The 12,542-nt window shown below is 45.0% G+C and overlaps 1 protein-coding gene across 1 annotated transcript in view; it reads right to left on the bottom strand.

Annotated features, from left to right (window-relative positions):
• Nucleotides 1-11,834, bottom strand: part of LOC136648338 (cytidine monophosphate-N-acetylneuraminic acid hydroxylase-like) — a 40,214-nt gene extending 28,380 nt beyond the window's left edge. The window contains exons 1-2 of the mRNA XM_066624448.1: nt 11,628-11,834; nt 10,441-10,532 (exon numbers count right to left, since the gene is read on the bottom strand). Of these exons, the coding sequence (XP_066480545.1) occupies nt 10,441-10,532; nt 11,628-11,830 (295 nt within the window). The 5' untranslated portion in view covers nt 11,831-11,834. The remainder of the gene's footprint in view (nt 1-10,440; nt 10,533-11,627) is intronic.
• Between the last annotated feature and the right edge of the window lie 708 nt (nt 11,835-12,542).

The following is a 12,542-nucleotide window of genomic DNA, read 5'->3' as shown; positions in this document are numbered from 1 at the left end:
TTTGAGTGGGGGGAAAAAGGATTTCAGGTTCCAGTTAGATTAGAGGAGAGAATGAAACAAGGAAGGATGGTGAGCAGAACTGGGGCCTTGGGGCACTGTTCCCTTTGAGGTGTGCAGCCAAGTGACTGCACACCTCCAAGCTGGGCTCTACACAGCGTGGAGCTTGGCAACCTGGACGTTCAGTGATGACACAATGACATTGTCACCAAACATCTGGAATTTCACAACTGGAACATCTGCAAATGTAACGACACAAGAAAGCATGGTGTGGCTGCTGCTGCTGCAAGTGGCAATCTGCTTTGTCCGTCCGGCAGTGGACCGGTGAAGCCCGCTCCCTCAGGTAAGGCTGTGAACATAAGAACATAAGAACAGCCCCACTGGATCAGGCCATAGGCCCATCTAGTCCAGCTTCCTGTATCTCACAGTTGCCCACCACAGACCAACCACACGCTGAGTAAAGAAATATTGCAGGGAAGTGAGGGTGTGGGATGAGGTGGGAGAGGTTGAAACAGGGAAGTGACAGGGAAGAGGATGGACTGCATCTGGGAAGGGGGCAGATTCAGCAGCATTCCAGGCCTTTGCACTGCTGGAAAAGCGCTATAATGTGCTTTGCAATGGCATGTCGAATACATACACCAGTGAGAAGGCCAGAGCCTTCCCACCAGCAACAGCAACCAGAGCAACACCTGCCAGAGCTGGTGAGTCTGGCATAGGGTAAGGGGGAGAGTGGCAGCAGGGGTGGATGGACTGGGTCCAGAAGACAGCAGGATCAATAGCATTGGTGCTGCTGTGTCCTATGCTCCTTCCTGGCCTGAAGTGCCAACAGGGATCAACCTCAATATTGCTGGCACAGTTCTGAGTTGACTCATAGCGGTGGCTGCTACTTTACCTGGGGCAAGGGGACAAATGTCCCCTTACCCCTAGTAGTAAGGGTAAAGTTCCTTGCAGGATACAGCATAGCCCATGCTGGTGTCACTGCATTGGCATGGGGCAATTTAGGTAGGATTGGGCTGTTTGTACTTCAGATGCCTGTCCTGAAAAACATTATCAGGCCTGGGTACTCACTACTGGCTGAGCAATGCCACCTGTGAAGGAAACTAAACTGAACCACACAACACTTGAGCCAGTACCCCTCCCTAACTCTCCTCTCACTGGAACATGAGATAAGCAGAGCAATGCCTCCCGTGAAGGAAGCTAGACGGTACCACAGAACTCTTGAGCTAGTGCCCTTTCTTAACTTTCCTTTCACTGGAACACAGGGATAAAAGAGCAATGCCTCGTGTGAGGGAAGCAAGACTGCGCTACACAACTCTCAAGCCGGTGCCCCTCTCTAACTCTCCTCTCACTGGAACACAGGGATAAGCAGAGCAGGGGCTGGTGATAGCACACTCTCCTCACCCCAGCACTGCCTTTTCTAGTGGCTGTCTGCTGGTGTTCTTTTGCATCCTTTTAGATTGTGAGCCCTTTTGGGACAGGGAGCCATTTGTTGTTTGTTTGATTTTCTCTGTAAACTGCTTTGTGAACTTTCTGTTGAAAAGCAGTATATAAATACTGTTCTTCATCATCATCATCATCGCACAAGTTCTCAGAAGAAAGGCTTGTCAAAATCTTGGGGTAGCAGAACTTCCATTGAGCCAGAAATACACTTCATTTTACTGTTCAGAGTAAACACTAAAATGACTGTTATTTTTCCATTATTTTACCCTTGCCATAATAATAATAATAATAATAATAATAATAATAATAATAATAACAACTTTATTTCTACCCCGCCTTTCTCCCCGAAGGGACTCAAGGCGGCTTACAACATAATTAAAAACAATTTAAAAACAAATAAAAACATATTAACACATACTAAAAACAGCAATCAGAGTAAAAAAAAATAGGTAAAAAGAGCATAGAGCAGCAGCAAGTCATAAAAGAATCAGGCCTGTAAAAAATATTAAAAGATGTTAAAAAGATGTTAAAAGGCCAAGAACTCAGAAGGCCTGTTTAAACAGAAGGGTCTTCAGGCCTTGCCGAAAGGTCTCAAGAGAGGGAGCCATTCTTAAGTCAAGGGGAAGGGAGTTCCATAGCGTTGGTGCCACTACTGAGAAGGCCCTATTTCTTGCAGCCGCCCCACGTACCTCCCTAGGCGGCGGCACTTGTAAAAAGGCCTTCTCTGATGACCTGAGAGGGCGAGCCGGATTGTACGGGAGCAGGCGATCTCTAAGATACCCTGGTCCAGAGCAGTATAGGGCTTTAAAGGTCAATACCAGCACCTTGAATTGGGCCCGGAAACGAATGGGCAGCCAGTGCAGCCGCTGGAGAAGCGGACCGACAGAGTCGAACCGCCTACCTCCAGTAACCACACGGGCCGCCACATTCTGCACTAGTTGCAGTTTCCGAACCGTCTTCAAGGGCAGCCCCACATAGAGCGCGTTACAGTAATCTAATCTCGATGTCACCGAGGCATGGATCACCGTGGCCAGGTCTGCACGATCCAAGTACGGCCGCAGCTGGCGCGCCAGCCGAAGCTGAGCGAAGGCCCCCCTTGCCACAGCCGCCACCTGGGAATCCAGGAGCAGCTGCGAGTCCAGGTGGACCCCCAAGCTGCGGACCTGCTCCTTCAGAGGGAGTGCAACCCCATTCAGCGCAAGCCGATAGTCCAGCACCTGCATCGAGGATTTCCTAACCAGGAGAGCCTCTGTCTTATCCAGATTTAATTTCAGCTTGTTAGCCCCCATCCAGATCCTCACTGCCTCCAGACAGCGCTCCAGGCCCTCAACCGCCACCCTGGAGTCTGGAGGAAAGGAGAGATAGAGCTGGGTGTCATCAGCATATTGATGGCACCCCACTCCAAACCCCCGGATGACCTCTCCCAGCGGTTTCATGTAGATGTTAAATAGCATGGGGGACAGAATTGAGCCCTGCGGCACCCCGCACCTCAAGGGCCAGGGTGTCGAACAGGCATCCCCCAGCACCACCATCTGGGACCGACCCTCCAAGTAGGAGCGGAACCACCGCAAAACAGTGCCTCCAGCTCCCAACTCGGCCAATCGGCCCAGAAGGATACCATGGTCGATGGTATCGAAAGCCGCTGAGAGGTCCAGCAGGACCAACAGGGACGCACTCCCCCTGTCCAGTCGCCGGCGTAGGTCATCCACCAAGGCGACCAAGGCGGTTTCCGTCCCAAAGCCCGGCCTGAAGCCAGATTGAAAAGGATCCAGATAATCCGCTTCATCCAAGACCCTCTGGAGTTGGGACGCCACCACCCGCTCAATTACCTTGCCCAGAAACGGGATGTTGGAGACTGGCCGGTAGTTATCCAACACAGTGGAATCCAGGGAGGGCTTCTTCAGGAGGGGGCGAACCACCGCCCGTTTCAAAGCGAGTGGTAACGTCCCCTCCATCAAGGAAGAGTTGACCACCCTCCCTGTCCACTCAGCCAGCCCACCCCGGGCAGCTCTTATCAACCAAGCTGGGCAAGGGTCGAGCAGGCAGGCAGATGGCCTCACACTCCAAAGGAGTCTGTCCACATCCTCAGGCTGTACAAGCTGAAAAGAATCCCACAACACAGGACAAGCAGTTGCCAAGGGGACATCGTCAGACACTGTCAATGTGGCATCCAAGTTGTGACGAATACGATCGATTTTATCTGCAAAATGTTGCGCAAACACGTCACAGCGGCTGACCGTGTATTCCTCCTGGTCTACTGGGGGGGGGGCTGATGGAGGAGGCCCCGCACCACACGGAACAGCTCTGCCGGACGGTTGTCAGCAGACGCAATGGTAGCAGAGAAGAACGATCTCTTCGCTGCTACCACCGCCACGGAATAGGCTCTGTAATGGGCTCTACTCCGTGTCCGGTCGGATTCATCCCGAGTTTTCTGCCACCGTCGTTCTAGACGCCTGCCCTGCCGCTTCATCCTTCGCAGCTCCTCAGTGAACCAAGGAGCCGCTCCGAGTCTGCGACGTGGGAGAGGTCGCTCCGGAGCAATCTCATCCACTGCCCTGGTCATTTCCCCATTCCAGAGGTCAACCAGGGCCTCAGATGAGACACCAGTCTTGGCAGTGGGGAAATCCCCCAGAGCCCTCAGGAAACCTTCAGGATCCATTAGCCTCCGGGGGCGGACCATAGAAAATGGTCCCCCGCCTCTGCGGAGGTAGGAAGTCGCAACAAGCCTAAACCTTACCAGGAAGTGATCTGTCCATGACAACGGAGTGATCTTGATCTCCTCTACGTCCAGATCACTGCCCCCGTGCCCAGCTGTAAACACCAGGTCCAGCACGTGTCCTGCAGTATGTGTTGGGGCCAAGATCTTCTGGGACAGGCCCATGGTTGTCATGGCGGCCATGAAATCCTGAGCTGCACCTGACGCAGGGGCCTCAGCATGCACATTGAAGTCCCCCAGCACTAATAGGCGGGGGGCCTCCAATGCCACCCCCGAGATCACCCCAGTCAGCTCAGGCAGGGAGACTGTTGGGCAGCAGGGCGGGCGGTACACCAACAGAATCCCAATCCTGTCCGGTCCTCTCAACACAACATGCCAACTTTAAAAGGGTTAAGTTAAAAGAGCTGGCCTGGCCTGGCCTGGCCTGGCCTGAGTTGCCATGTTGGCCACAGGCCTCTCTCAGGCAGTAGCACAGGGGAAACAGCCAGCCCGACAGCCCTAAGTAATAGGAAGCATTCTGTAATTCACACCCCTTTAGGAGTTGATTAGGGCAAAATCCTGAATTATGTTTTTAAGCGTTTGTATGGGTAACTTTTGTAAGCAAAAGCTGATATCTCATCAGGTCTAAGAGATATTGAGGAATCTGAAAACACATTTTACCCCTTTTCATTCCCTAAGGGGGTTTAATTTCTAAAAATTCCTTCTTAGTGGGTCCTTATGTCATGGAAGGAATATACTCGCCAAACTTCATGTTTCTAGGTTCAGGTGTTTGAGCTGAGCGTTGATGAGTCAGTCAGGACATTCGTTTTTATGTATATCCTCAAATTGCTCCTTTGCGTGCTTTATTAATTAATAAATAATTAATAAAGGATAATAATCAACCTGCCTTTTGTTTGCCAAAGTTTGTGCTCCTTTCAGTTCTTGCCTTTTACAGCTTTTTCTTATTCACTCTGTTTGCTAACCGTGCTGGTGTCCTGTTAAAACTTGCCTTTCCAAACCTTCCTGCTGTTATTGTGCTTATAAATAACCTCCAAGTATCTTGGAAAGATTTGATCCTAGTGACACTCTCTTTCAACTTCCTTTTCATAATCACTTCCATTGTTAGAAGTTTCCTATTTTGAAATCAAATATAGCCACGCTGGACTTTCTGAGAAGTTTTCTGCCTGAGTGTATATAAATGCATACACAATGACAACTGTTTCCAATTAATCCAGTGATATTTGCATCCTCTTGCACTGGATTCTGGGCATCTGTCAGGATTAAGTATAGGATAATATAGGATTAAGGGGAGATTGTTACACTAGTTAACAAATCGTGGATGATTGTTTGCACAGAGATGTACTCGGGCTGCGGACAGTGGAGAGAACTCTGCACACAGCTGTGCCGAATAAGAGCCCTGCTGATGTTGGTAAGTTGGTGGGGTGGGTAGAACAGGGTGGGGAGTGATGAGTCCAGGTGGATTGGGGGAAGGCCAGAGGCGTGTTGAAGGTGGCAGGGTGCGAGATGCATCTCCTAGTGTGAGATGCTGGACGCTATCCCCTCCAGAGCCTTTGTCTCCTTTGTCTTTGTCTCCTTAAGCTTGACCCAGCTAAAGAGCTGGAACTGGTCCATGGAGACCTATTGGTGATTGAGGGGCTTACAGATGGGTAAGGGAAAAAATATTTTCCCTTATTTCTCCCAAGCTTCCTGATTGCCCCCCACAGCATGCAGCACAGCCTGTTTTGGTGCAGCTGAATGCTATGGCAGGGAAAGGATAGGATTAGGCTGTTAATTATCTCTGCTAGCTTTTGTCTTTTTGATTTTTATAGCATTTCAGTGTATTTTAATGAACCGTAGTAAGCTGCACTGGGTGCACCGTTATTGGGAGTAAGGGCAGACTATAAACCTTTTAAGTAAATAGACTTATTGTTTTAAAAAAAAGTTAGAATGAAGGAAGAAGTGGTGACAGATATCTTGAAAGATGAGTGGTTTTTAAAAAATGAACAGGAATGGGAACACAAGTCAGGTGACTCAGAGTTGCGAAAATCAGTGTTTTCACTGACTCATTTACATTCAAGTCATGTGCATGGAAGACTCGAGTCTGCCTGTGTCTGGGTGTGTTTGCTTTCTGTTTTCACAATGTGTTTTTGTGGGGCCATCATTCAGACCAGGTAAGCAGCAGGGAAGTTCCAGCCAGGAGGCAGGGAAGGGTTAATGTTTCAGTTTAAGTTTCAGTAGACCTTTATTGGCATAAAAGGGTTAATGTTTGCTTTAGCATCTGAGCAGGACAGAGGGACGCGGGATCAGCTCTCTTGCCTGTCTCTAATAGGAAGGAAGGAACCAATGATCATTGGAGGAAGGATAAGTGTTCTGATATTTTCTTTGGCTGAGGGAGGGCATGACGAGGAGCCCAAGGGGGTTCTTGCCTTATGATTGGCTGGAAAACCCCGGGAAGGGGGAGGGAGGTGGTTTGTAGCAATCACGCTTGCTAACCATATGGCATGGCTGCTGTAAGCTCCATTGTTACTTGGGAGGAGAAAGCTTCACTGAATGACCAACTAAAGTGGGACTACTTCTGAGTACAGCTGCAAAGGATTGGGTCGTCCTGGTAAGCCTTGCAGCTACTGTGCATGATCCTCCTCCCTCTTGCCACTTCTGTCCACGCTCTCACACAGTCCATCACACCCCCTCCCCCTTTACAGATGAGGGGGAACATAAAGGAAGTGTTTAAAAAGAACTCCAACACACACACAAACACACTGGCAGCAGCCCCATTTTTTTTCTACGGCAGGCTTTTCAAAGGGGGCAATTTGACTCGCAAAAAGGCAACTTGGAAAGTGCCCCCATTATAACTCTTTTTCAAGTCTAGTCACGGGGGGCAATGACTTGTGACTCAACTCGAGTCAAGCTGTGCTGGATTTGCCCATCCCTGAAAATGAATATTGGTATAATTCCTGATAACACAGATGATAAACTGAATATTGTATATCACTTTGTGCCATCTTTGTTTCTTTAATAATTTTTTTTATTTTCCAAAAACAAATATAAACAAACACACACAACACAAAACACACAAAAAAATAAACTTCACTACACAAAAAGGGGGTGCAGGAAATCATATATCATTATCATATATCACTAAAACAAATTATCCCTGCTATTTGGGTAAGAGGCACTTTTTCAAGTGGGTGCTCCTTTTTTTAGCAGGGGGAGAGTAACTGGCCCACCTCACCCCAGCACTGTCTGTTCTAGTGGCTGTCTGCTGGTATTCATTTGCATCTTTTTAGATTGTGAGCCCTTTTGGGACAGGGAACCATTTAGTTATTTGATTTTTCTCTGTAAAGCGCTTTGTGAACTTTTAGTTGAAAAGCGGTATATAAATACTGTTAATAATAATAATAATAAATCATTACATATCTTAATCAGTTTCCTCTTCTAAATTTACATCTTAATATCATTCATCATTCATCTATTATATCATATGATAGCATATATGTAATACAATCATCTAAATATCATATATTTCTAAAACTTCATTTTCAGCCAAGCATAAAATAATTTCCATTGCTCAATTTGGTATTGGTTTTCTTTGTTGATCCAAATTTTCTGAAAACCTGTCCATTTCCACCACATTCATGATTTTATCTATTAATTCATCTTTCACTGGTATTTTACAATCCTTCCAATATCTAACAAATAAAATCCTCGCTACAATTAAAATCTTAATAACTAAATACACATCTTTTTCTTTATCTATAGCATCTAAAAATATACTTTTTTTAAAAAATGTGTTGCTCTAATAAGTTTTATATTATGCTTCCAGATCTGTTCCCATTGATCTATTATGATATTATGGCCTATATTTTGTGCCCATTTTATCGTACAATGTTTTACTATTTCTTCTTGTATCTTAAAATCCAATATAAACATATACATTTTTAAAGTATATTTTTCTTTTGTTTCTAGCAATAGCCTATCAAATGGCATCTGTTCCATATAAAAATCTTCTTATTTGTCTCCCCCAAATCTTGAATCTAATTATAGGTGCATCCACCAGCCCATCTCCACACCTTGCCTTGACAATTCTTTTTTTTCTCTTCTTCCTCACTCTCCATGGAACATGTCTCAAAATTCTAGCTTTATTATCATCTACTGTCCATTTCTTTTCCTGTGAAGCCTTCAGTAATTTATCTCTGTAAAAGGTTCTGATAGTTTTCACATGAATTTCTCTTGGTAATTCATATTTTCTCAGATAAAAAGTACTCACTGAATCCAATTCTTTAGGTATCTTCTCCATCAGTGTATCAATCCATTCTAATGTTAATCTGACAATCTGTCGCGACATATCTTCTCCTTTCTCTTCTGGAATATTTTGTATCCTCACCACTCGAGTTGCACTATCTATCTGAGTTTCCATTAACATTGTCTCTGCGTCATGCTGATTTTCTTCTATCTCTGATATTTTAGCTTGGTCTTTTCTTATCTTTTTTCCCAATCTCTCAATCTCTTGTTTGTCTTCTTCTGATGTAATTTTCACATCTATCAGGTGTCTACTAAGTTCATCTAATCGTTTAATTAAAGCATCCACGCTGTCTTGGGTCTGTGCAGATTGATTTATTTGTTACTGTACCATTGCCAACAATTTTTCCATGTTGTCTTGCATAGTCTGTTTCCAATCTTTCCCTTTCGCTTCCTCTTGTACTAATTTTCCAAATCCCATCTCCAACGCTGGCAAACTTTGAACTTTCTTACCCGCCATCTTTGTTCTTCCTTCCTTTGAAACTCAAATATCTTTTGTTTGCAATGCTCTTTAAGACCACTAGATGTTCTCAGTGTATTATCTTCCTTGCTCCCCTTATAGACACAAATCTAGTTCTTCTAATGTCTTTTTAAATCCACTAGATGTCACTGGTGCACAGTTTTTGTTTCTGTTCTCTTTTCTTATTTATAGTTGTAGCCTTGGCAACAACATTCCTCTGTTCACAAGAATCTCAAAGCATCCAATTGCTCTTTCCGGCAATCCCAAACAATAGTATCAAACCAAGGCAATAAACGCTCCAATGCACAAACTTTATCCAAGCACAGTTAATTTCTACTCCACCGAAGTTCACAGTTATAAAGCTGTAATTGTACTTTCATATATCCATAACGAGCTTGACAAATCTCTTCTATGATTTCTCCTCACACCAAGGGGGGAAGCCTCCCCCTCCTCTTCTTTTCACAGCAAAAAAGAACCAGATCAATCCACACCAGGCATACACAAACGGAATAACACTTACTTAAGTCTTTCAAAGTCTCTCCCTGCTGGGGCCTTCAGCTTGATTCAGCATGAATTCTTCACCATTGCTGCCAGATGGCGAAATCTCCTGGGAAAGCCCCCCTGGCAGGGCTTATCTCCTCAGGAATCGTGCCATCACATGGAGGAATTTGTCTCTCCTGACAAATATCCCTGGGCCACCCGCAGTTTTTGGGGAAAAACAGAGTGCCTTTCAGGAGCTCGAGAAAGGCACGTCTGTTTGGCTGCTGGCTGGTCCCTCCCTTCACTTTGTGCCATCTTTGTGAAGATGTGACTAAAAATTTTATAAGTTAACCTCAGTAGGGGTGTCAGGTATTCCCGGTAATGTGTTCCAGGTTCCTATCCAACACTTTCGGGATTGACCTTTTTGACATCTGACTTGGCTTCCGCTCGGTTTTTTTACCACCCAAGCCAACAGGGTTAAGTGATCCATCCAGTTGGTGGGATTGCACTTTTGTTGTAAAATATGTACAATGCCACCTGCAGGACACTAGAGGGCAATGTATTGTCCAGGATGTCTCCAAGGCTACCTGACTCAGACCTTTACTCTTGTCCTCTATCAGAGAGCTCTACCAGCCACATGGAGTTCACTTGCCATGAGACCTTGCACACCCATGCAGAGGGAATTGCTCTAGGATTCCCTGTTACAAAGTTTAGGACCTATAGTATCTACAGAGATGTCCATGTTTGCAAATTGTAAGTAAAGCATTTTTTCTTTGAAATTCCTTTACTGCCTGCACTTTTATTTTATTTTTAGCAAGAAACTAGCAGGGTTTGGAGGTGGACAATCAGAAAAGGGTCTTCTGTTATGTGCTGAATTTATATCTATTGGCCCCCTTTTCTAACAATTTTAAATTAAGACCACCCACACAAAAATAAGATTTATATTTCCTCTTAACCATGATTCTTGTTGATTTGAGAGCAAGAACGCTTTGACTTTCTTTTATAAGAATGGTGACAAGTCTACAAAATAATGCTCCTCAATAAACTGTGACAACAGACATCACCTTACCTAGTTCGTCTTGATAGAAGCTGTCTGGAGGGTTAACATATTTCATTGTGCTCACATCCAGCTTCCAGTTATGCTTCGTGCAACGTACACATCTAGGATGAAAAACAACAGCTGATGCTAATACAGCAGGGAACTCAGATCTCATTATGATAGGGAAAAAAATAATACATGATTGGCTACCAGTGTTTCAGGAGAGTGTCATTGCCCAAATACTCAGAAGGTATTTTAGGAGGTGCATGAGGAGACTTACAACAATAGGTTATTCTGGGGCAAGAAGCTACAGAGAACAGACTCAAGGATGGGAGCCTTTCAGGAAATTTAGAGATCTATTGCACCAATGGCTCTCAACTGAGGGCTTCAATATCTTAAAGACCATCAATCTTTTTCCAGTTTGACCTTACCTGCATTGGCATGGACTGGGTCCATCGCTGGTGGGTGCACAGTGCAGGCATTTGTGCAGGCAGCTCCAACGTGCCTGTTAGCGGCACAACATTTATGGCACTGCAGCATAATCATGAGATCTGCCATCATAAATGTCCAATAGAATCAGGCTGCTAGATTTGTTGATGTCATCAGATTACCTGATTGGTGGAGTGGAACCCACCTGGCCTCTCCATTTCACCCCTTTACCTAGACAGATAGGTTTGGCTGCCCAATTGCTAAGCATGTGCCAATCTCAGCACTCCCAGATAGGTAGGAGGACTCTGAATCTGCAAATAGATGTGGCTGTTGGATGATGGAGTTTCAAGAAAAGGTAAAGGCAATGTTTGCCTCAAGGTAAGGCAATGTTTGTTTCCTTACCTCGGGGTTGCATTGTGGCTGCATTGGTGCTGAAAATTTGGATAGGATTGGGTTCTTAAACTGCTAATCCTGCACTGGAGCTTCTGGGGAGTTAGAAGTGTCCAAAAACAAGCAAAATAGGCCAAGAAAAAGAAAAGGGGGGGGGGAAACAGAACATTTAAATCACTTCCCCAGCAGCTTTTATGAATAACCCCAACTGTCTTTAAGCAGCACCATTACTGGATGGGAGTGCCTTATTTCTAACCAATGAGAAAGTGAGAGCGCACTTGGTCATTATTCAGAACCCACTCCAACGTAGAACTTCCCCCTTGGGTCACAAGTACATTTATTCTGGGAGGAAAGCAGAGAAGGATGAAAAACAGAAATGGAGCAAAGCCTAGCCTCACCTCTCTGTTAGATCTTCAATATCTTTGATAAACAATCCTCCTTGGTGTTTACACAGATTCTTGCAAGCTCGCAATATGTCTTGGTATTTGTACAAGATGTAACTCTTTCCATCTTCTTTGTTCCTTAGGAAATTAATTCCTTCCTTAAGAAGAGCAACCTCGGATGGAGTGAGAGACAGCAGTATTTTGCTAGTTTGCTCCATGCTGCTTAAAACCAAGGGACGAATAAGAGATCAAGACATACAACAATAATATAATGCCCCAATAAACTTTTAGATAGCAATGTTTGTTGTCCTGCTTCAGTTTACCCCTATTCAGATGTATCATTCGAATGCCATCTGGAGGCAGTATGAGAGCAGAGAAGTTATCTGTCTCTTCTGAGGTTTTGATGGGGGGGAGGGGAAGCTAAGAGTTTTTTAAAAAACCAATATTTTCCTGTGCATTCCAGTTAACTGTTCACAGCATCTCCAGACAGACCCTGAGATGCAGAGAACTGCTGCCAGTAAACATATTGATAACTCTGTTCAACAATGAAATTTTTACAAGAATGGAAGTAGCCTTTCTTTATAGATTTTTGGCTGCCGAACATGAAAATAACAGTAAAAATCCTCTATTAGCTACGTTTCCAGATTAATTTGACCATTTATATTTTGTATATCCTCTGACCCTTCCAGTGCCAGCATCTGCTCTTCAATCTGCTTCAGAAGTAGGCACTGAGGCAATTCCCGTCCCTTATTCCGGGGATTTTACACCATCTCCTGTGACCAACTTAGCCCTGAGTAGCTGCATGTCTCATCATCCTTCTGGTGCTGAGTGTCCATCAGGAAGCAAAGATTGACTAATTAATGCTTCTCCAGCCCCTGCTACTTCTTCCCAACTAAGAATTCTTTCCTGGAACATTGCAGGGTGGAAGAA

The sequence above is a fragment of the Tiliqua scincoides genome, chromosome 4, assembly GCF_035046505.1.
Source record: "Tiliqua scincoides isolate rTilSci1 chromosome 4, rTilSci1.hap2, whole genome shotgun sequence".
Classification (NCBI taxonomy): domain Eukaryota; kingdom Metazoa; phylum Chordata; class Lepidosauria; order Squamata; family Scincidae; genus Tiliqua; species Tiliqua scincoides.
The sequence above is the reverse complement of the archived record's forward strand: the minus strand, read 5'-3'. Positions and strand labels throughout refer to the sequence as shown.